General features: G+C 33.7%; 1 protein-coding gene across 1 annotated transcript in view; it reads left to right on the top strand.

The window, feature by feature from the left end:
• CDH9 (cadherin 9) overlaps positions 1 to 25,227 on the top strand; it is a 92,965-nt gene that overhangs the window by 42,380 nt on the left and 25,358 nt on the right. The window contains exons 2-4 of the mRNA XM_004422695.2: positions 15,955 to 16,249; positions 22,780 to 22,899; positions 23,485 to 23,652. Of these exons, the coding sequence (XP_004422752.2) occupies positions 15,955 to 16,249; positions 22,780 to 22,899; positions 23,485 to 23,652 (583 nt within the window). The remainder of the gene's footprint in view (positions 1 to 15,954; positions 16,250 to 22,779; positions 22,900 to 23,484; positions 23,653 to 25,227) is intronic.

Raw genomic sequence — 25,227 nt, 5'->3', positions numbered from 1 at the left:
ATCCTGGAGTATCTTGTATTACCAGAAAGTAAGAAAATGCTCACACACAAAACCACTCAATGGAGATGAGGTTATGTCAAAAGGACACAAGAACTAGCTATAAGGGCTCCCAGTGAGCATAGGTGGAAAAATTAGAGCAATAAAATAAAGTAGTATTGGATTATAACCCAAAATATAAAATTTAAAAATCCCAAAGTCCATACTGATATTAATAAATAATCATAAATAAGTAAAAGGGAGGATAAACAAATCTCCCATTCAGAGTAATTTCAAACAATGTATGTAGATACTCCACCTTCAAAGAGGTGGAGCATAACTCCCCATTGCTTAAATGTTGGCAGAACATCATGACTTCCTTCCAAAGCAAACAGTGAGGAAAGAAGGAAAATAAGTCTCTTACAGTGGAGACTCTGGGAAAACACTAAGTCAACTAAGTTAACATCAACAATGATATATTGACAGTATATACCCTTGACATGATGTGATGAATACAGCATTCTACCACTGTGCTCTTTCTCCCCAAAATATACGTTCTTAGTATAATCATGAGAAAAAACATCAGATAAATCCCACTAGAGGGACATACTACTGAATACATGTTATACACTCCTCAAAATTGTGGAGGTAATAAAAAACAAAGAAAGTCTGAGAAACTGTCACAACGCAGAGGAACCCAAGGAGCATAAAGACGATGTGTACCTAACAGATATTAGGTAAAAACTAAGGGACTCCAAATAAAATACAGACTTTAGTTAATAATAATTTGTCAATATCAGTTCATTAATTGTAACAAATATACCATAGTAATGTAAGAGGTGAAGTATGTGGGAACTAACGGGACTATCTTTGTAATTTTTCTGTAAATCAAAAAATATTCTAAAAACATTATTAATATCCATGTACAGTATTATATGAACATGTCTCTTGTTTGTACTTTTGTACATACATAAGAAAGAATCACTTTCTTATTTGAGGTTTTAATCCATTAATATGTAATGTAATTACTAATATGTTTGTGTTTATATCTAGTACTGCCCTACTTGTTTTACATTTGTTGTAATTATTCTTTGTTTATCTCCTCTTTGTTTCTTGCTTTTGTTTATGGAACAACCTTTCTATTTCTCTGTCTCCCATCTCTCTCTTTATCCCCTAATTAGTATTCCATTTTATTTCCACTATTGTCTTTTTAGTTTTATCTTGTATTATTTAGTGGTTGCTTTAAGGATTGCAAAAGGATTATGAAAATAAGGATAATATCTGTCCTTAACTTACTCAAGTCCGGTTGAAACATGATGCCATTACCACAAAAAGTTAGAAATTTGCAAAAGTATAATTCCATTTACCTTTCACACACTTGGCTATTACTGTTATATAGTTTACTTTTACTGTGTTCTATAAACCTCACAATATCTTGATACTATACTAGATTTAAACAGTAGATTGTCTTTAAGGAATATTTAAAAACAGTCTCTTATGTTTACCAACTGTTGGGCCCTTTACAAGGCTCCTCATTTATTTCTTTATGTCAAGGAATCAATCTAGGATTATTTCCATTCAGCCTAAAGACATTTATTTAGTATTTCTTGAAGTGAAAGTCTTATTACAGTGAGTTCTCTCAGCATTTTTTTCTCTCAAATATTATTATTTCTTCATTTTTGAAGGTTATTTTTACTGAACAATTCTGGCTTCCATCATTTCTAATGTGAAGTCGGCTGTCTTTCTTGTCATATATTATTTTCCCCTGAACATTTGTTTATTCCTTGGGATGCTTTTAAGATTTTCTTTCACAATAGAATCAGACTAAAACTGATAAAAAAATAAGAAAACATTAAAATATTTGGAAATTATTAACACATTTCTAAATAACCAAAGAGAAAATCACCAAAGAAAATTTAGGAAATATGAATATTTTCTCTAAATCTTTAGTTTTCATTGATTTGACTATGATGTGCCCAAATTTACTTTTCTTTGTAATTATCTTGATTGAAATTCTCCAAAATTGGATCTGTGGCTTGATGCCTTTCATTACCTTTACCTTGGAAAACGTTCACCATTATCTCTTTAAAAAATCATTCTCTGCCATATTCTTTTCTCCCTTTTGTAACTGTAAGTACATGTATGTTATTTGGTTCTCCAATTACATGTATGTCTGTTAGTTCATATATCTGGGTTATCTGTGTTTCTGTTTCCATTGGAAAAAAATATATATATATTTAAAACACACTCTTCTGGTACTTCCTAAGTATAGTAATTGATTTATGTTACCATATTAATATATTTCGGGCATTGTAGGTGATACAATGTCCTGTCAAGTCTTAATTTTAGAAATTGTTTGAATGGGTCTATTTTAGTTTGTCTTTTTTTCTTAGCATGTACTCTTCACTCATAGAACACAGTCCTTTCTCTTAAGTCATGGATTTTCTCGTCTTAACTTAATGCCCATGATGTTCACTTAAGACTGAATCATTCTGGTGATGTCAAAACTCCAACCTCTTCCCAGTCTTTGCAATGACCAAAATTCTCTCTTAAAATCTTAGATCCCCCAGAAATGTTCTTTGCTAGGTCTCCCTATACATGTATAGTATGTGATTCTACTACAAATTTTAGCAGAAATACCTTGGTTGGGCTCCTTCTCTTTGGCTGTTTCCTTTTTGTACTCTGTCCATCAAGTTGGTGCCACAATAGCAGCCCTGAGTTCTGATCTTTTTCTCTGCCCAGCAGAATTGCTAATCTCTCTACATGCTCCACCTCTCTACAAGGCAGAATGTTAGGGTGAATTTATAGCTCGCCTTGTTGCTTCCCTTCAAGTTCAGGTCTTAACAACAGTGATTTCACATATTTTGTCCGGATTTGTAGTTGCTGACTATGAGAGAGTAAGTCCAGCAAAGACGTCTTAGCCCAAACTGGAAATCTTTATCATGTAAATATATTGCATATCGGTGGTCTTATATTTAGTTTTCGCTTACCATAAAACTGAATATTAATATATTATTCATGAAGCCAATATCTAAGTAAATTTAATAATAAGTTGATTTATCTGAAATAAACAAGAAAAATCTACCTTTAAGACTGATGCACAATGTACTGTTCTTGAAAATATATTGCAAATGTATTTTAACATTATTAAGACATCAGAAATATTATAACCATTCAGAAATATTATATTATAATTGTTACTAATGGTTATTTTTGGCAACTGTCAGGATATATGAGGATAAGGATATATGAGGATTGTTGATAATAAGAGCTGGGCAATATGACATACTTTTGCAATGATAAATACTTTAAACAAAAATTAAAACAAGCAAACAATCAAAAAAACCCTTACTCCTAATATTTAAGGGAAAATTGATTAGAGATGAATTTACTTTGATTTTGCAAATTTGATCACGTATATACTGCTTCCATTTGATGGTGGAGCGCTGCTGTACACACTCAAATTTATGACTTGATGGGTCACATAGCACCCAGATAACATCTCAGGTTTCATGGTAACTTGGTGGCCCATGGGTAAGCATTCAATTTCTAATGCTCAGTAGTAGGCCAAGAGCGGTTTTAAAAAAGAGGTTAGTTATCCACAGAGGATAGCAGGGTTTTCTCAAAAAATCTAAGGACTTGCACTGTCAGAGGCTCCAACCAGCATCTCGATCTGCCACTGACACTTTAAGCACCATTGGATCTGCTGGATTATATGGCCCAAGTGGTAGAGCAGTTCGCATGGCAGCCTGGACCACTTGCAGAGATTTCTCAAATTCTGGGTCCTACTCAAAGCTAGCAGGTTTTCAGGTGACTCAGTAAATGGACAGGATAACACACCCGAATGAAGAATATGCTGCCTCCCAAATCCAAAGAGGCCCAGTAGGCATTGTGCCTCTTTTTTGGTTGTAGGATGGGCCAGATGTAACAATTTTTCCTTCATCACAGAGTAGGTTTGAGGACCCACTGGGCCTATGAGATGAACCTCAGGTAAAACTCCATCGATCACCTGAGTTTCATATGCCTCTACTCTGGTTGGAGATCACAGTAATGTTTTGGGTCTCCTGGAATCAATGCCAGTTGGGAGCCAGTGTCCAGTAATCTGAAAAGGTCTGATTATTTCTTATTCCCCCAGTGCACAGTTACCTTGGTAAAAGGCTTAAGTCTGTTTAGGAAAGGCCGTGAGAAAGACTAACAGTATAAATTTGGGGGCATGCACTGGGGTCTTTCCGGAAGGGGTCTGTGCATCCCCTTCATTCAAGGGGTTCGGGGTCTGTAAACTGGCTCAAGTCTGGGAATTGACTGAGGAATCATGACTCTCTGTTTTTATGATTCAAGTTAGTCTTTTGTTCTCTTGACCTTGAACTTTTCTGCTTTTATAGATCAAGTAAGACTTTAGTAGGCTTCTTATCTATTTCACTACCAGAAGCACCTTGATCAACTAGCCAATGCCATATATCTACATGAGTCAGAGTTTTCTGACAGCTGCTTTGACTCTACTGTCCATTATGGTAATCTCACCACCTTTCTTTTGGCAGTTGATTGTTGCCACTTGGTCCCTGCCACTCTGGGATCCAATTACTCCCACTGTATTTGGGTTTCCCAATTCAGTGACTGTAGTTCCCACTGTAAGAACTGACCTACAGAGAAGAGTGATTCCCAAGCTCTTCAGGGATGCTGGAGCTCCCACACAAATTTTTCTCATAGTAGTGGTGAAAGGTATATCTTCTGGACCCTCTCAGTGTGGGTGAGTAGGTCTTAAATGACAAACCTACTCTAATATTTTACTCTCCCTAAGAACTATTGATTCTCTTTCTCTGGAAAACCCAAACTAATACAGATTTTATTTATATAAAATATAATTTATATATATTTACATTATGTATGTATGTATATATATACACACACAAATTTGATTCTCTTTCTCTGGAAATATATATATTATGATAAACATTATATTATTATATAATATAAATATTTATTTATAAAAATAAATAATATAAATAAAAATAAGTATAATAATAATATAAATGATACATAAATTATATATAAACATATATAAAATATAAATTGTATATAAATATATATTTCTATATTATATTATAATATAATATATATATACGATATAAATATATACAATAAAGAATGGTTCATATGATCATGGAGCCTGGAAAGTCCCAAGATCTGCAGTGGGCAAGCTGGAGACCTAGGAATGCCAATGGAATAGTTCAAGTCCAAGTCCAAATGCTCGAGAACCCAGACAGCCAATGGTGTAACTTCCAGTCTGAATCATAGACAGACTGGCAGAGAGAATGATTTCTCCCTTACTCAGCCCTTTTTGTATTCAGGCTTTTAAAGGATTAGATGAGGCCACCCACATTGGGGGAGGGCAATCTACTTTACTTATGCTTCAGATTAAATTGCTGATCTCATCCAGAAGCATCCCCATAAACACAACCAGAATAATGTTTAGCCAAATATCTGGGCACTCTGTGGCTCAGACAAAATTAATAATGTATGTGATAGAGAAACTCAATATTTTAAGCTGATAATTTTTGTTTTGTTAAATTGCTCCAGAAAATAACTATTGGCAGCTTTCCTTCTTTTTTTTTTTTTAACTTTTTTAATACTGTTGTTTATTTATTTATTTATTTATTTTTTTTTTTGTGAGAAAGATTGGCCCTGAGCTAACATCTGTTGGCAATCTTCCTCTTTTTGCTTGAGGAATATGGTCCCTGAGCCAACATGTGTGCCAATCTTCCTCCATTCTGCGTGTGGGATGCCTCCACAGCCTGGCTCAATGAGCTGTGTATAGGTCTGCACCTGAGATTCAAACACACAAACCCCAGGCTGCAGAGGCAGAGGATGCAAACCCAACCACCACACCACGAGGCAGGCCCCAGGACCTTTCATTCTTAAAATGAAATTGTGAACTAAAGACAGTTTTGAGATGTATATTTGATTTTGTGTAAAATAATTCTTTTAAAATGGCATTTTAAATTAACAGAACAAAGAGTATACATAAAATATTGTGGGAGGAATTAGAACAGGTAGGAATAGGATAACAAATGTAAATTACAATAATTTTAATATATGGATGCCTAAAATAATATTATTGCTAGGTTGAAAATATTTTATTTTGTAACTAAAATTCAATGTTGTCAGACAACATACTTATTCTGAAAACCTTGTAATTCCATAACGATTTTAATTTCTCTTTGGACATCACCCTCAGTCCAAACAACATAATTTTAATACTGAATTTTCCTTGACATTTTTTTTATTGATGTTTTAATAGTTTATAACCTTGTGAAATTTTGGGTAGTATGTTTTTGTTTGTCCATCACCATGTATATGTCTCTCTTCACCCCTTGTGCCCACCCCGCACCCCCATTGCCACTGGTAACCACAATACAGTTTTCTCTGTCCATGTGTTGGTTTATATTCAATATATGAGTGAGATCATACAGTGTTTTTCTCTTTCTGGCTTATTTCACTTAACATAATACCCTCCAGGCCAATCCATGTTGTTGCAAATGGGACGATTTTGTCTTTTTTTATGGCTGAGTAGTATTCCATTGTATATATATATATATATATACCACATCTTCTTGATCCACTCATCAGTCGAGGGACACTTAGATTGCTTCCACTTCTTGGCTATGGTGAATAATGCTGCAATGAACACAGGGGTGCATAAGCCTCTTTGGATTGATTTCAGGTTCCTTGGGTAGATTCCCAGTAGTGGGATGGCTGGATCATAGGGTATTTCTATTTTTAATTCTTTGAGGAATCTCCATACCATTTTCCATAGAGGCTGTACCAGTTTGCATTCCCACCAGCTGTGTATGAGAGTTCCTGTTTCTCCACACCCTCTCTAACATTTGTTGTTTTTTGTCTTGGTGATTCTAGTCATTCTAAGGGGCGTGAGGTGATGTCTTAGTGTTGTTTTGATTTGCATTTCCCTGATGACTAGTGATGTTGAACATCTTTTCATGTGCCTATTGGCCATCTGTATATCTTCTTTGGAGAAGTGTCTGTTCATTTCCTCTGCCCATTTTTTGATCGGGTTGTTTGTTTTTTTGTTGTTCAGTTGTGTGAGTTCTTTGTGTATTATGGAGATTAACCCCTTGTCAGATATATGTTTTGCAAATATTTTCTCCCAGCTGGTGGGTTGTCTGTTCATCTTGATTCTGGTTTCATTTGTCTTGTAGAAGCTCTTTAATCTGATAAAGTCCCACTTGCTTATTTTTTCTTTAGTTTCCCTAGTCTGGGTAGGCATGTCATCCGAAAAGATTCCTTTATGAGCAATATCAAATAGTGTCTTGCCTATATTTTCTTCTATGAGTTTTATAGTTTCAGGTCTCACCTTCAAGTCTTTGATCCATTCTGAGTTAATTTTTGTGAATGGCAATAGCAGATGGTCCACTTTCATTCTTTTGCATGTGGCTGTCCAGTTTTCCCAACACCATTTATTGAAGAGACATTCCTTTCTCCATTGTAGGTTCTTAGCTCCTTTGTTGAAAATTAGCTGTCCGTATATGTGTGGTTTTATTTCTGGGCTTTCCATTCTGTTCCATTGATCTGTGTGTCTGTTTTTTGTACTAGTACCATGCTGTTTTGATTACTATTGCTTTGTAGTATGTTTTGAAGTCAGGGATTGTGATGCCTCCTGCTTTGTTCTTTTTTCTTAGGATTGCTTTAGCTATTCGGGGTCTTTTGTTGCCCCATATGAATTTTAGTATTCTTTCTTCTATTTCCATGAAGGATGTCATTGGGATTCTGATTGGGATTGCACTGAATCTGTAGATTGCTTTAGGTAATATAGACATTGTAACTATGTTTATTCTTCCAATCCATGTGCATGGGATGTCTTTCCGTTTCTTTATGTCATCATTGATTTCTTTCAATAATGTCTTGTAGTTTCCATTGTATAGGTCTTTCACCTCCTTGGTAAGATTTATTCCTAGATATTTTATTCTTTTTGATGCAATTGTAAATGGTATTATCTTTTTGAGCCCTCTTTCTGTTAGTTCGTTATTAGCACATAAATATGCAACTGATTTTTGTAGATTGATTTTGTACCCTGCGACTTGGCTGTAGTTGTTGATTATTTCTAATAGTTTTCTAATGGATTCTTTAGGGTTTTCTATATATAAAATCATGTCATCTGCAAGTAGTGAGAGTTTCACTTCTTCGTTGCCTACTTGGATTCCATTTATTCTTTTTTCTTCCCTAAGTGCTCTGGCCAAAACCTCCAGTACTATGTTGAATAGGAGTGGTGAGGGTGGGCAGCCCTGTCTCATTCCTGTTCTCAGAGGAATGGCTTTTAGTCTTTCCCTGTTGAGTATCATGTTGGCTGTGGTTTTGTCATAAATCGCCTTTATTATGTTGAGGTACTTTCCTTCCATACCCATTTTGTTGAGAGTTTTTATCATAAATGGATGTTGTATCTTGTCAAATGCATTCTCTGCATCTATTGAGATGACCATGTGGGTTTATTCTTTGTTTTGTTGATATGGTGTATCACATTGATTGATTTGCGGATGTTGAACCATCCCTGTGTCCCTGGTATAGATCCCACTTGATCATGGTGTATGATCTTTTTAATGTATTGCTATATTCAGTTTGCCAATATTTTGTTGAGGATTTTTGCATCTATGTTCATCAGTGATATTGGCCTGTAATTTTCCTTCTCTGTATTGTCTTTGTCTGACTTTGGTATCAGGGTGATGTTGGCCTCGTAGAACGATTTGGGAAGTGTTCCATCTTCCTCTATTTTTTGGAATAGTTTGAGAAGGATGGGTATTAAATCTTCTTTTAATGTTTGGTAAAATTCACCAGAGAAACCATCTGGTCTTGAACTTTTATTTTTTGGGAGGTTTTTGATTACTATTTCAATCTCTTTACTTGTGATTGGCCTATTCAGATTCTCCATTTCTTCTTGGTTCAGTTTTGGGATGTTGTATGAGTCTAAGAATTTATCCGTTTCTTCTAGATTGTCCAATTTGTTGGCTATAATTTCTCATAGTAGTCTCTTATAATCCTTTGTATTTCTATGGTATCCATTGTAATTTCTCTTTCATTTCTAATTTTATTTATTTGAGACTTTTCTCTTTTTTCTTAGTTTGTCTGGCTAAGGGTTTGTCAATTTTGTTTATCTTCTCAAAGAACCAATTCTTTGATTAATCCTTTCTACTATTTTTTTGGTCCCAATTTCATTTATTTCTGTTCTGATTTTTACTATTTCTCTCCTTCTGCTGACTTTGGGTTTCGTTTGTTCTTCTTTTGTAGTTCTGTTAGGTGTAATTTAAGGTTGCTTATTTGGGCTTTTTCTTGTTTGTTAAGGTGAGCTTACATTGCTATGAGTTTCCCTCTCAGGACCACTTTTGCTGCATCCCATATGGTTTGGTATGGCATATTTTCATTTTCGTTTATTTCCAGATAATTTTTGATTTCTCCTTTAATTTCATCAATAATCTATTGGTTGTTCAGTAGCATGTTGTTTAATCTCCACATTTTTTTCACTTTCCCAGTTTTTTTTTCATGGCTGATTTCCAGTTTCAGAGCATTTTGGTCTGAAAAGATGCTTGTTATGATTTCAATCTTCTTAAATTTATTGAGGCTTGCTTTGTTTCCCAACATATAGTCTATCCTTGAGAATGTTCCATGCATTCTTGAGAAGAATGTGTAGTCAGCTTTTTTTGGGTGGAGTGCTCTGTGTATGTCTACTAGGTCCATCTCGTCCAGTTTTTCATTTAAATCCACTATTTCTTTATTGATTTTTTTGTCTGGATGATCTATCCATTGATGTAAGTGGGGTATTAAGATCCCCTACTATTATTGTGTTGTTGTTAATGTCCCCTTTTAGGTTTGTTAATAGTTGCTTTATGTACATTGGTGCTCCTATGTTGGGTGCACATATATTTATAAGTGATATATCTTCTTGGTGGAGTGTCCCTTTTATCACTATATATTTCCCTTCTTTGTCTCTCTTAACCTGTTTTATCCTGAAGGCTACTTTGTCTGATATGAGTATGGCAACACCTGCTTTCTTTTGTTTGTCATTAGCTTGGAGTATTGTCTTCCGTCCTTTCACTCTGAGCCTGTGCTTGTCTTTAGAGCTGAGATGTGTTTCCTGGAGGCAGCATATTGTTGGGTCTTGCTTTTTAATCCATCCTGCCACTCTGTGTCTTTTGATTGGAGAGTTCAATCCATTTACATTTAGGGTAATTATTGATATATGAGGGCTTAATGTTGTTGTTTTGTCACTTATTTTCCAGTTCTTTTGCATTTCCTTTGTTTCTGGTCCCATTTGTCTCGGACTGCCAATTCAATTTAGTTGTTCTGTTTTATGACTCTTCTAGTTTTCTCTTTGTTTATCATATGTGATTCTGTTTTGATTATTTGTTTAGTGGTTACCTTGAGGTTTGTATAAAAAATCTTGTGTATGAGATAGTCCAGTCCATTATCTGATGGCCTATTATTTCCTTATACTAAGTCAATTCAATCACTTTCCTCTTCCCCTTCTAAGTCATTCTTGTTATACCTTATTCTATCTTGTGTTGTTGGTGTGTGTTTACAGTGATGAAGTTATATTTAATTTTGGTGAATTCCTTCCTTTGATCTTTGATTTTGGTATTTAAGTGGTTGCTAATGTATTCCAGTAAAGATCTACTATTTTTCTGAGTTTGTCTACCTTTTTCTCCTTGCTTCAAACTTTGTGTTCCCTTTCTTTTCTTTTTTTCAGCCCTGAGGGCCTTCTTGAGTATTTCTTGTAGTGGGGGTCTCATGGCCATGAACTCCCTTAGCTTTTGTTTATCTGGGAAAGTTAGTATTTCTCCATCATATTTGAAGGATATTTTTGCTGGATAGAGTATTCTTGGCTGAAAGTTTTTGTCTTTCAGTATTTTGGGAATATATCATTCCAGTCTCCCCTAACCTATAAAGTTTCTGTTGAGAAATCCGCTGAAAGCCTGACGGGAGTTCCTTTGTACGGTATTTTTTGTTTCTGTCTAGCCGCCCTTAATATTGTTTCTTTGTCATTGACTTTGCCCAGCCTTACCACTAGATGTCGTGGAGTGGGCCTTTGCCTGTTGATGTATTTAGGTGACCTATTGGCTTCACTTACTGGTATTTCCTGCTCCTTCCCCAGATTTGGGAAGTTCTCAGCTATTATTTCCTTGAATAGGCTCTCTGTTCCTCTTTCCCTCACTTCTCCCTCAGGAATCCCTATAATTCTTATGTTACATTTCCTAATAGAGTCAGATATTTCTCGGAGACTTTCTTCATTTCTTTTTAGTCTTAGTTCTCTCTCCTCTTCCATCTGGAGCATATCTGTATTCCTATCCTCTATAATGCTAATTCTTCCCTCCATATTGTCAGCTCTGTTCTTTAAAGATTCCAGGTTCTCCTTTATCTCCTCCATTGTGTTCTTCATCTCCATCAGTACCGATTGTTTTTTCTTTATGATTTCAATCTCTTTTGTGAAGAAACTCCTCTTCTCATTGAATTGTTTGTCTGTGTTGTCTCATATTTCGTTGAGTTTTTGTATGATAGCTATTTTGAAATCTCTGTCGTTTAGGTTATGGATTTCTGTGTCTTCAGGGTTGTTTTCTGGGTGCTTGTCATTTTCCTTCTGGTCTGGTGATTTCACGTACCTTTGCTTTGTGGCTCCTGTATGGGCTTTGTTTTTCCTCATCCTGGAAATATCTGGTTGCAATTTCCACCCACTGCCACTGTATGGGGATAAAGGGCTGTGTAATCTGAGCCCCCTGTGCTCTGCCCCAGCTGTTCACTGTGATCCACCAGCCACTTGGTCTGGTCTGGTAGGCTGAGGTGCAGTGTCCGGCTTGTGGCGGGGGGGGGGGGCTCTCTTTTGCCCACTGGGTCCCTGGCATGGGCGGCTTCTCGCTAGCCCTCGTTATCCGCTCTCCTGGGGTGCTCAGATATTGATGGTACCCCTGTAGCTGTTCTGAGTCCTCTGTGTGGGAGTTTCCCACTGGCTGAGAGAGCCGCAATAGCTATGGTTTCCCTGCAGAGGGCCGCCCCTCCCCCCTCTCTGGGAGCCTCGTGGACTGGGATCACTGATCTGATGGGGAGGGAGAGGAGTTCTCCTTACCTCTCCCCACTTCCTCCGGGGGGCCCATCACGTTCCTCTCTCAGACGTGCTGCAGTGTTCATCTTTCTGATCTTGCTTTTCGCTGTCTAGGAGTCCATTGTTGGTCTGTGACTGTTCCTTTTGTTGTATCTTATTGGGGGAAGAGTTTACAGAAAGCTCACTCCACCATGATGCTGACGTCACTCTTCCTTGACATTTTTTGAATTGAATATAAAAATTATTCAGAGAAAAGTAAATTGATTATGATTGCTACCATGTTTGGCTAAATATTTTTCCAGAGGCCAGACTATTTTGAATCAGGAGAAAATGTTTGAATAGTGAATTATTTCTATACGTATTTGAATTTAAGTAGGATATAGAATCATATCTAACTTGAGAGATACAGATTCAGTTCTCTGTACATTTTAATACATCACAATAAAATGTTAAATAAAATATTTATTAAATACAAAAAATAAAGGTATAGCACAATACTGTTTTATAATATTATTATAATTATGTTTACATATGTAGAAAAATAATGGAGAGGGATATAGAAAAATTAAAACTAATTTTCATTTGTGTGTATATATGTAAATTTCCATTGAAATTTTATAACAGTATAAATTTGTTCCAGCTTTTTTTTTTTGGCTACTTTTTAATAATTTCCATAAGATAAGCATTCAATAGAGGTCCCTGATGTAGTCCATGGTCTTTGCCCTACAGTGTTTACTATTCCACAATTTTCGGTACATTACATTGTCATCCCTAGATTTCCATTGTTTCAGTTTGAAATATATTTGACAATATTGACAGTCAACCAATCTCTCACGTTTCTTTTTCTGAGTGTCTAAATGCGCAAATAGTAGAGTATAAGCTGTGGGAGATATTTTATAGTTTACTTTATATATTTTTCCTGACTAGTTTTATTTATTTTTCCTTTGTTTCATTGAGAAATTAATACAAACTTGTTCATAAAGATGTACAACCTAAAAATAAAGAAAAAAAATTTAAATTATATAACTACTTTCAATATTATGTCGTTGAGAGTATTTTTATGAAAAAATAAAGATATAAAAAGTTGAAATTATACTCTATATGCTGTATTTAACATGGCTATCTTACGTAAAAGCATGTACCTGAATCAATGATTTACATCCAACAATGTATGTGTAAACCACAATTTTAATGGCTCTAAATAGTACTATTGTATATTAATTAGCCTAACCAAATCAATAAGGTGAACATTTTAGTTGTTTCCACAATTTTTGCCAAATTAAATAGAACTTCTAATACATATCAATTCTCTGTCTACCCATCTATCTTTCATTTTTTCCTAATTATTTCCTTTCATTAAAAGTATCTTCTTTTTCTCCACTTAGAATAAAAGTACTAGCAATGCAAGATATATATATAAAAATATTTATTATAAAATAGTTTGCAAAAGTATTTGAAAAATTCAGTCATTAAAAGAATGTTATTGGGGCCGGCCCCGTGGCTTAGCAGTTGAGCGCATGCAGTCCGCTACTGGCGGCCCGGGTTCGGATCCCGGGCACGCAGCGATGCACCACTTCTCCGGCCGTGCTGAGGCCGTGTCCCACATACAGCAACCAGAAGGATGTGCAACTATGACATTCAACTATCTACTGGGGCTTTGGGGAAAAAAGGAGGAGGATTGGCAATAGATGCTAGCTCAGAGCCGGTCTTCCTCAGCAAAAAAGAGGAGGATTAGCATGGACGTTAGCTCAGGGCTGATCTTCCTCACACACACACAAAAAAAGAATGTTATTGATATATAGAGATTTCTAAAATGCAGTTTAAATTAAAAAGACAAGCTTTATTTTATATGTGACCAGATTTTTCTAGTAATAAATGACAGAAACTTGTTGTAGGTATGTGAAAACATACTACTAAAAGAAGATGAAACATTTGGTTTTCAAGAGGCACGTGTTGAAATCTTAGCAATTTAAAAGAAAAATACCTATCTTTCTCTTTTGGATTTTACAGTGTAGTGGGCATAGTAAACAATTACACCAAATGTGGTGAGTATCATGTAGGGAAGTGAAAGGTGCTGTATAATTACAGAGCAGGCATATCTATTCTAACCTAGGGATTCAGGAAAGGCATCCCTAAGGAGAACATTTTAAAATAGGATATGATAAATATTCAATTAGGGCAAAATGCAAAGAAGAAGAAAGTCGTTAAAGTGTGAGCAACACATATGCAAACATCAAGTGTGAAAGCTGGAACAGGCCTTCTGAGAAATGAAGAAAATAACCAAGGCAAAACACAACAATTGGTATGTATAGAATGCATAACCAAGGGGGAAAAGGTAGCAGAGATACATCTGGAAATAAGAACAAGATTATAGAAGATGTATAAATAAGGCTATAGAGTCCAAACAATTATGGTAAAAGTAAAGATTATTTTCTAAAGAATATTATCCCCTTTTAACAGAAGAGGCTTAGATTAAACACACACACACACAATTTGCCCAATATAACACAGTAATTTGCACAAGACTAACCCTGGTTTGTAAGACTTTAGACGCATGGTTCTTATGCACTGTATCTTGCTGAAGATTTTTAAACTAGGAAGTAACATGACCAGATTTGTACTGTAGAAAAATCAATTTCTTTAGTATTGAACATTGTTTAGGTAGAGCAAGAGGGGAGGCAGGCATCAATTAGGAGATTGCTGCAGTGGTCCAGAAGATAGGTTGGTAGCCATAGAGATGAAGACAGGATGGGTGGGGAAAATATTTCGGGGAAGAAAAGGCTGTATATGGTTATTTTGATATTGGGCTTAAAAGTGATGGAGGGGTAAAACATGAATCCTAAGTTTGCAATTTCGGCTACCATAGAAAACAGATTCAACCAGTCAAATAATTCAAAGATGGAATGGGACACCAAAGACATACGTGGAGCTAGGATGTAATGGGAATTGTGAAGTACAGGATGGAAGATAACACAGTAGGGGTAGACTAATTAAGATGCAAGTTTCAGAATAGTGTTAGGTTTGCAAAAACATTAAGATTTTTTCCAATTCAAAATTTCTGTGAATACATGGTCCATTCATCTGTTTTAAATACTCAGTGAACAGCCTTCTACATTGAGAAGTTTTTTTTAAGACAGGTATGTATCAGAAGAAGGAAGATAATTTATGAAAAAATCCTAATGTTTCCATTAAGAAATTATTTCTATTGCCAGCGGAAAAGTCCTGTGTGCTTTTTATCACTTGGCATTTCAAATAAGTGTATAAAATATGTCAATTTCAAAAATGATAACATTGTGGTTGAAAGAGTAGTCTCCCAAAGTCATGTAGAGAATAATCTATGAGATGATCTCACTGGTCTCTGATGACAGAGCCTGTGCTTCTGCAAACAATATTATACTGAAGGGGATAAAATCAGTTTAAAATTAAGATATACATCCTAAACTTATCATCATACTAAGTTCAGAAATTTGTCACATCATATCTTTGAATTTAGTGATTTTAAATGTAATCAAGATTACATTAATATTTCCACTCAAGATCTAGGGTAATGGATTTTTTTTCTTGTTAATATACTAGAGGTTTAAATCTTCATAGCATTCTACTCAAAAATATCTTTGAAACATTGTGTTTGGAAAAATATACACTCATTTTCATTTTATTTTAAATCTAGTCTATTATGATGTATAAATGTAATTGTTTGAAAATTTGAGAATGACAAAAACTGAAAGGTTTAGTCTCCCCACAGTGAAAATTAAGATAACCATTGTGATCTTTGTTCCAGTGATACTATGTGGAGACAAACTGGTATTTGCCAAAATTATTTTTATTTTGTAATAGCAATGCACGTATTTATAAAGCTCTTCTTTTCTACCTCTCTGAAGCTTCACACTGACCAAGATAAAGGAGATGGAAATTTAAAATACATATTAACAGGAGATGGAGCTGGCAGTCTGTTCGTTATAGATGAAAATACAGGAGATATTCATGCTGTAAAGAAATTAGACAGAGAAGAAAAATCCCTGTATATTCTTCGTGCCAAGGCTATAGACAGAAAGACTGGGCGGCAGGTGGAACCTGAATCTGAATTTATCATTAAAATCCATGATATCAATGACAATGAACCAAAATTCACGAAAGACTTATACACTGCCAGTGTTCCCGAAATGTCTGGAGTTGGTAGGTATATGCTAATCCATGTCAACCAATTTTTTTGTATGTTTGCTAAGATAATTTTTATGGACATACAGTTATGATATGTGGCCTCTTTCAAGATAAGACTATAACTGAAAACTATTATTTAGTATTGGCTATCTCACGTCTAAGTCTTTTCAATGGTGTATACCAATGCTTCCTGCTATGTTGTAACTGATATCTAGGATGACTACTGAGAAGAGTTATTCCATTGCATTTCAACCAACACCTTCACCTCTTTGGAAGGCAGTCAAGTTGAATGTATTTTTCTTTGAAATGAAAGGAATATCAAATAGTGTCAGCAGTTTTGGACAGTGTTGCTTGCATTATTTTGAATAGTAACAGATAATGCTTGCATTTGACAAATTTCTTTTGATCATCTCATTTGATCATTGAAACTCTATGTGGTAGGCATGGGAAACAGAACTTTAAATCCACATTCTGTTTATTAGGAACCCAGGATTCAGAAATATTAAGCAACTGAATTAAGATCAAATAACCTGGTAGCATAACAACATTTCAAATCATTTTATGTTATTTTAGTTACATTCCATTACGGAAAAATGGTTCATCATGCAAACTAAAAATAATTGTTTCATTTTTTAAGGCTGCCCACAATTTTAATTCCATTTGTTATTAGGCAATGTTTTTATCAGTATGTGTGACATTTAGCTTTATTTATATGAAAGATTTAAATTTGTTATTGAAATAATAAGAGCTGACTCTTAAATCATAACATTTTTTAAAAACCCACTGATATAAACTTACTATAATATCCAACATATGCAATCAATTTTCAAAATTTATACTATTTAGTTGAATATTATTTAAATATCTGTTTTAAACATAACTGACACTTTTATAATTAATACATGTTTTAGTCTAAAATAATTTCTTTATGAGGAAAAATAAACTTATAGCCACCTTTACTGAGTGATTGATGTAAAATGGTTCTTAACTATGTGTGCCATCCAGCCAGAAGAACAAAGAGTTTGTAAAGAAGTGTTATTTTCTCCAACCTCAAATGAAATCTCACCTGTCTAGATGCAGTTCTCCTGCCTTTTCAGGTATTCATTCCGATAATATGAAAGGGACTTATCAAGTTGGACAGGAGTTCTATGAAATCATAAAGCCTAGGATGAAATATGAGCGATTGAGTTTTCTTTAATATTTTTAAACATCTGTTAGCCTGGTACAGTTACATGGAAATTACTGAACTGGTCCATATAGGTCGACCAGTGGGCTAATGTAGATATATACGTCATGATTTCTTCATGGGCTTATATTTGAGATGAAGATATGTCTAAAATAATATTCTCCATTTCTACTTGCTACTGATGAGCATTCTAAAGTAGTTTGGTTTTCTGGTTAATCCCCTTTAACCTTTGTAAAACATTATTGTTTTTCTTGTATGTATGTTAGTTTGCCAGATATTTTGCCACCTAATTGTGCAAAAACTTTCACTTATCCTTCTCCAAAAAGATTTGATATACTCATGGTAGTAAAAAGTATAATTTAGATGACAAAGATATTTGAATATGATAAATTTTGATACTAATTGATTTAAATTTGAATAACTTCTAAAATTTCCAATGCATTATCTTATTTTTTGAAATAATATTTATTATCAGAGACTATTATGTACTATTATAAACTCACATAACCTATATTTTCTCCTATATTATTTTCTGTCAAATAATGGAATATTATCTCTCACTCTGTATATTTCTATCATCTACCTAATTGAAATGTGTTCTCTCTCATTTGAAATACTAATACAATCTAGATTCTATTAATATTTATAAAGTATGTAATAAGATGAGACTGGACTAAGCAATTCTATATTTTATTATTTAAAAACCCTTCTTTTGTTCAATTCCCACAATAAAATATAGAATATATAAGTTTATACGTGGAAGAAGGCTTACAGATTACCTTGTTCAGAAAAGTCCTTCCTGTAGGGCAATCTATATTTCATTTATATAAGCTTTAAATTGAGAGCAGTACAATTCCTGATTATTGCAGGCCTTAAAAATGAGATTATGAGTCATTTCAATTGCCTTCCCTTTATGTTTATAATTCCAACAAAACAGAAAAACGTAGAAGGCAGCTGTAGGGCTCTGGTTGCAGTTTCTGGTACTAACAAATAAAGATTTAAGAACTGCAGGTAAATCTTGATCCTATTTATAGAAGATAGTTATTATTCTTTATTACTAACAATATAATTGCATTAATTGCTTCCTTCTTGGCCCACCCATAGACTTTGTATGTGTGTCTATTTTTAAATATAAATGTACATATTTATATATACAACATGCAGAAGATACTATACTTAGTTTAAACACCTCTTTTAATAAATAAGTAAAATTGAGCCCAAAAGAGTTACTGACTTGCCCCAAAGCACACAGAGACAGCTTATTACTATACTCGTTTTAAAATGAAAAAAAAGGTTAATAAATGCAGAGATGGCTTCATAATTTTAACACCTTAATAGTTATGCTTATTATGCAAAATGTAGTTTGGAGAATTTCTAATTTTATTAGATTCTTAGTAACTCCCTGAAAGCAGCATTTTTCTTATTTTATTCTTTTAATTCAAATGCCCCTTTCAATAAAATTAAATCCAAATAAGAGTAAGAGGAGGGGGGACTGCCTTTTACAAGATTTTAGATCCATTAATACATCTAATAATATGTCTAAATAAAAAATAGCTGTATTTTATATCCTAAAATTGTATTGTTCTTTTCTTGTAAGTATCTCTCCTGCTTTATTTAAAGGACAATAAGGTTTAACTCATTATAATTTTGTAGATATGATTTTCTCTGCTTTTACCTAACAAATAATCATTTACAGAAGAAAACTAAAAGGCAATACTTAGCAAGATATAAAGGCCACATGTAACCCATATATTAACCATTAAAGCCTGTACATAATCAGATAGTAAACAATGCTTCAGTAAAGGAAGTAATGCACAATGATTTAATTCTAATATTATTTTCATTATATTAGTGATTTTCATTTAAATCATTGTGATGATCATTTAAAATCATTGTGATTTTCATTTAAAAACAGCAATTTTCATTTAAATCAAAGAGTTGAAAAACTGCTATTATTAACTTTGGAGGTAAATGAAGTCTAATGGAATAATATGAAATGTCTTTATTATAATTTTGCCCTTTTTTCCAATGTTATCCCCCGATAGTCTACTCTGTATTGTCCCCCTTTTCTTGTTTATTTTTAATATATTTGTCTCTTCTTTTTCCCTTTCACCAATTCCCCTCCTTGCTTTTTCCATCTCCTCCTATTTCTTTCTGTCAAAAACATATTCCTAATTCCATTTTGGTTCTCAGAATCTCATGCCTTCCCCCTAAAAAGTTAAAATCAAATGACTCCAATTAACTCTAGAAATCTGAAACGTATTAGCATCTTATGATGAGAACACATAATCTGGAGAATATATGAGAATAAATAATGAAGGAAAATGCGATACACTTTGATTTAAATGTTTGTAGCAGATCCCTACTTTTTTGGTGGTCCATAAGACTTTGATTAAAGATTATCTATCAACTTTCTATATTCGTATGCATTCGTCTTCATCTAGGCAAATTCCTATTGTGTAAATTTGGTGGTTTTGGATGCATACTTTCTCATTGGCTGAGTATTTCCTCTAACTGGTCTCTCAGAAACTTATCCAGTTCTCCTCCCACACCATCCCCCCAACAAGGAATCCCTTTGTAGGTTTTCGATGATCACACAAATGATTTATCAGTGAATCTTTTGTGTCCTAATCCAGGCCCTTTCTTAGAGATTCATTGCCTGTGGATTCAATAATGTGTCCAATCATACTCATACGACCAGACAGGACATTTAGTAAAGTATTCAGAATGGAGCTTCTTTCCTCAGACTTGAGAGGTTGAATCCCATCCCTGTCACCTACTAAGGGTGTGATCATGAGCAACCTCTATATGCTCCAAGGCCTACATCCTATGTTTATCATGAGGATAAAGTAATGATACAATTAGACATTCTGTAAATGTTAGTTCTCATTATGACTTTGTGCTAGAAACTCTACCAGGCTTTAGAGATAAAATGTTGAATAAAACCAGACATGGCCCCTGCCTTTGGAGAGTTTACATCACACAGGACAAAACCTACAAATAGCAAATATCATAAATTTGTCATCTAGGCTTCATTATATTTTACTTAATATTTTTTATCTTTGTTTAATATAAACGTAAAATATTTATTTTAAATTATTCAAGAACAAATGAATATTATAAATATTTAGAAATATAGAGAGATATAAAATTTAGAAAATTTAGAGAGATATAAAATCAAAATGGTGTATTTCCTTTTAATCTGTCTTTATAAACCAATATTTATAAAATTAGTAAAAAAATATATAAACCACTTTCTCATTTTATTACTAAATAGTACTAGCTGTGTAATAAGTCATTACATTTATGGCAAAAAACCTCAACAATCCATTCCCTAAAGTCTAACACACCAGTTGTTTATCAGTGTTTAACAACACGCCTAATTGCTACCATGATTCTGAGAAGTAGGATAGTATTTTACATGGGTGTTTGCAGCAGTTTAGCCACATTATAGGATTGATTTCGATTCTTTAGATTAATTTCCTTTTTTTTAGGTCAAGTATTTTTGGATAAGTTCAAAGACCACATACCCACAATAAAGAGCAAAGGATCAAAACTAAATTTAACAAAAAAAATATTATTACAAGTGTCAAAAACGTATAGAAGAGTGATTTTCCCTGTGCCCGTTGTGAAATGATACCTAGAGTAAAAGAGAATTGAAACTGGTAGCAAAAGAAAAAGTCATAAAATTGATGAATTAACTAGTTGTATTTAGCATATTGGTTACGATTAATAAATCATATTTCAAATAATCCTCAAGTATGAAAACAATTATTATTCTAACTAATATATGTTTACACAGGGTAATATAAAAATTTTTTAAATGAATCAGAAAACCACTTTAGTTGATCTTCTGAACATTATTGTAGGGGGAAAGTCACTTTATCATTTTTGCTTTGGTCTAGCCAGGACGAGAGTGGATAATTTTTAAATGGTACTACACATGAGATTGACTGAGTGAGTTGTAGTGTGTCTTCTCTCGGGACACATCAATTCTGTCACAGTTGAGGAAACAGAGGCCTCTAGAGGAGAGCTCAAGTTCTCTCTTACGCTAATTAATTTTGAGTAAACATAAAAAAGACTGTTGTTAAATTCATGTGTTAGTATTCAAATACGTTGATCAGAAATGAGCTGTTAGTTTAATCTTAATGTCCAACACATTAATTTTTAGAATTTGCGGAAGTATATACAAGCAAATTTTGAGAAACATTCACTACAACTCAATCAGACAAGTTATGAGTGTGTAATATATGCAGAGTATTAAAGTAGGTGATAGGATCAATATGGAACTCACCCTATCCTGAAGAATTTTAAAAGCTATGTAAGAATCAGATTCAAACTTTTGATGAATTGTATATAGCATACTGAAAAATGTCATACAAACTAACTTTGCCCAAGGGATTCATGGTAGGCTTCAATTAATAGTAGTTTTACAACCACGCTCTGAATTTTTATAGCAATCTAGTGAAATATAAGAAAAGTCCATAATATGTTGCATTATGTTTAACTCCTGAAACTAACTCCTTTAAAACTTTTTTATCTTTTAAAGATAATGACTTGTGACAAAATTAAAATAAAATAATTTAAATTTTATACAATAAAATTAGAGTGTAATGTTAAACTACAATATTGCATATGACAGAATTATACATGCATAATTCTTGCATTATAACTTAATATAATTAACTTAACTTGGGGGGAATATCTACTTATTTACATATGTGCAACAAATAAATAATAATATGTAGCATATCAATAGGTATAATCATATACGATTGTGTTAACTACATTTTAAAGGAAGGCACAGACACTTAATAATCATATATATGTATCTTACACAAAAAAACTTTGCAGATCAATTTTATGTCATTTTTGTTGTTTGTTTTTTCATAAAAACAGAGCCTCTCTATTTGTCATTCTATTTACAATATATCGTTAATTTACCAGAGTAAAAAATAGCAGTGTTATCAATGTTGGGTTTATCTTTAAATACACATATCTAGTTAGCAATAAATGTGTTAATTGAAAATTGCATTTGCATTGTATTCAGTTAAAAATTCATGTCTCTCACAATATTTTCAGTCCATTAAAAGTCAAGTATATTTGTCTCATTATATTTACCTTTGTGATAAAATATGTTTTTGATTTTTCTTAGCTCAAACAATAAAATTAAGGAATATTTTTAAAAAAAGAATGAAGGAGAAAAGTGTTGTTTCTTTTGAGGCAGCATGATTTAAACAAATTTCTTTAAACATATAGCATAGTCTAACTCACCACACTACCAGCAATAATTTTTCAGAACGATCGTTTCAGATTTAGAAGTATTTAAGTGTGTGTGTTTGGGTGGGGCTTCATGCAGGTACATCTGTTATACAAGTGACTGCGACAGATGCCGATGATGCCAACTATGGCAATAGTGCCAAAGTGGTCTACAGCATATTGCAAGGGCAGCCATATTTTTCAGTGGACCCAGAATCAGGTAACAGCATTGAATACTTGGTATCTTTCTCAGTATGTAATACATCCTTTGCAGATGCACAATTCTGTGTAGATTTTTCTGTATTATAAAAGTTGTCTATTCAGTATCATGTTTCTACTTATTCCGTGGAAAGAAAAGCAAATTTCCTATTATTTAAATGGCGTATTTAAATTGTTAGCTCTTCAGCCTATCATTTATTGAGTTTAAATTTATGACACTAAATACAAAATTTCACAGAGATTCAGCACGTTATGTGTCATAGGAAATACTCTAAACCTAAAGAATGTGATAATCATCAAAATTAAGCAGCTTTTTCATCTGAATATTTTTGATTGAAGTTAATTTTTTTAATCAAAAGGATAACTAAATTGATTTAGCAAAACTCATCCCCTGAACAATAGCCCATGGAAGAATTCTTTCTGTTCTGTCAATTATGTTAAATTGGTATGGACTGAAAGATTTATTTAGGTACACCAACATTTTATCTGTTTGTTATGATTAACTTCTATAAAATGGATCTTGCATAGCTTAATTTTAAAACTCAGTGACTAATATTATAAAATATTTGTCTACTTTTTCCAAAAGGCATAATAAAAACTGCATTACCAGACATGAGCAGAGAAAATAGAGAGCAGTACCAAGTGGTTATACAAGCCAAGGACATGGGTGGCCAGATGGGAGGCCTTTCTGGAACCACCACGGTGAACATCACTCTGACAGATGTCAACAACAATCCTCCTCGATTTCCCCAGAGTAAGGAAGCTGTCAGTGATTTCATGTTGGAAGGCTTCTCCAACACACTACAAACAGAGGCTAATATTTGTACTAATGGTTTCACTACTAGTTTATGCATAAAGGCAATTCCACAACCCCTCCCCTCACAAAATATCATAATTTCCCACAAATTGAAAGTGATTATGATCATTTTTATCATTGAGTAGGTAGTGAGAGAAAACATGGAAATGAGGTTATTTTGGCAACTTCAATTATCCTCTTCTGCCTTTTGAAGAGTTATAAAGTTTTCCAGACTACCCTTCCCAACATTTGCTATGAGCATCTCCTTTTTCTTATCTCTTTCCTGGTTAAGAGTGTGGACTCTCAAGTGTGACTGCCTGGCTTCAAATCCTGTCTTTCACTTGTCTTGCCTTGGTTCTGTCATCTGAACATAAGAATTATAATCGCTGTTTAATCGAGTCTAAAACACAGACTTGATGTTGCAATGTCTCTGAAATCAGATACTATATTAAAATCAATGCAAGTTGGTTTACTTGGCAGCATTTTTTTCTTTTCTTAGTGGCCCATAGAGTTATGGTATATGTTGGTTGTGATGGCATCTGAGACTTGTTAAAGTTTGCTGGTATCTGTTTCCTACTCATCAAGATTAAATCAGTCAATACCCTTTCAGTCATCATCAATTTACGCATGTATGTTAAACCATAAATGTAAATGCTTTGCATGCCATGAGGTCCTACAAAAACAGATTCCGATTCTCTGCTGAAAATGTTTCCATTTTGCAGTGAATAAAAGTATAAAGTGTCCTATCTTGAAATTTTCAATTAAGGGCCTCAAATTTAAATTTATGACATTGATTGTAATATGGTAAAGCATTTTTCCAGGCTAGTCAAATTTAAAATGTTTAATGATTCAGCTTTGGAAGGTGGACATATACATATGATAAATGTTAAAAATCAAGTTTGCTGAGAACATGACTAATAAGCCTAATTAACGTAAATCTGAATTTGCATTCAGTTTCTCTAAATATAAACCAAAAGAGTATGATTTGATGAATTCTGAAATGGCCACACTATAATTCTATGATCTATTATAATCTTAGCAAAAGTTTTGGAACTTTAATAGTAATAGTAAAAATGTTCCAAAAATAGCTCCTGGGCTAAGCATATTAAAGACTTAATTTCATGTAATCCTCATAACAAACCTATGAGTTAACTGCTATCATTATCATCCTTATTTTATAAATGTGGAAATCAAGAGTTAGAGAATTTGACTAACTTACCCAGTGATGAGAATTCAAATCCAAGCAGTTGGATTTAGAAGTCCCTCTTCTTAACCACCAAGCGAACTGGAAAGAGAACAGACTTTGAAGTCAGAGAGACTTGGCTTTGCATTCTGCTTTTCCCATCTTTACAGGATGATTTCCTTGAGCCCTATCTCTGAGGATAATATACCTATCTTGGTCCTCTGAGGACTAATGTTAGAATTAAATAAATTAACGTATATGGCCTGCAGCCTTATATAGAGTTCAACACGTATTAAGTGGTTTAAAACATTTCTGGCTTTCAGTAACATTTTTTTGTAATTTTTTCCTAT

The sequence above is a fragment of the Ceratotherium simum genome, chromosome 18 (assembly GCF_057802395.1).
Source record: "Ceratotherium simum simum isolate JZ-2026a chromosome 18, ASM5780239v1, whole genome shotgun sequence".
In the NCBI taxonomy this organism is placed as follows: domain Eukaryota; kingdom Metazoa; phylum Chordata; class Mammalia; order Perissodactyla; family Rhinocerotidae; genus Ceratotherium; species Ceratotherium simum.
This window is presented reverse-complemented; position numbering and strand designations above follow the sequence as displayed.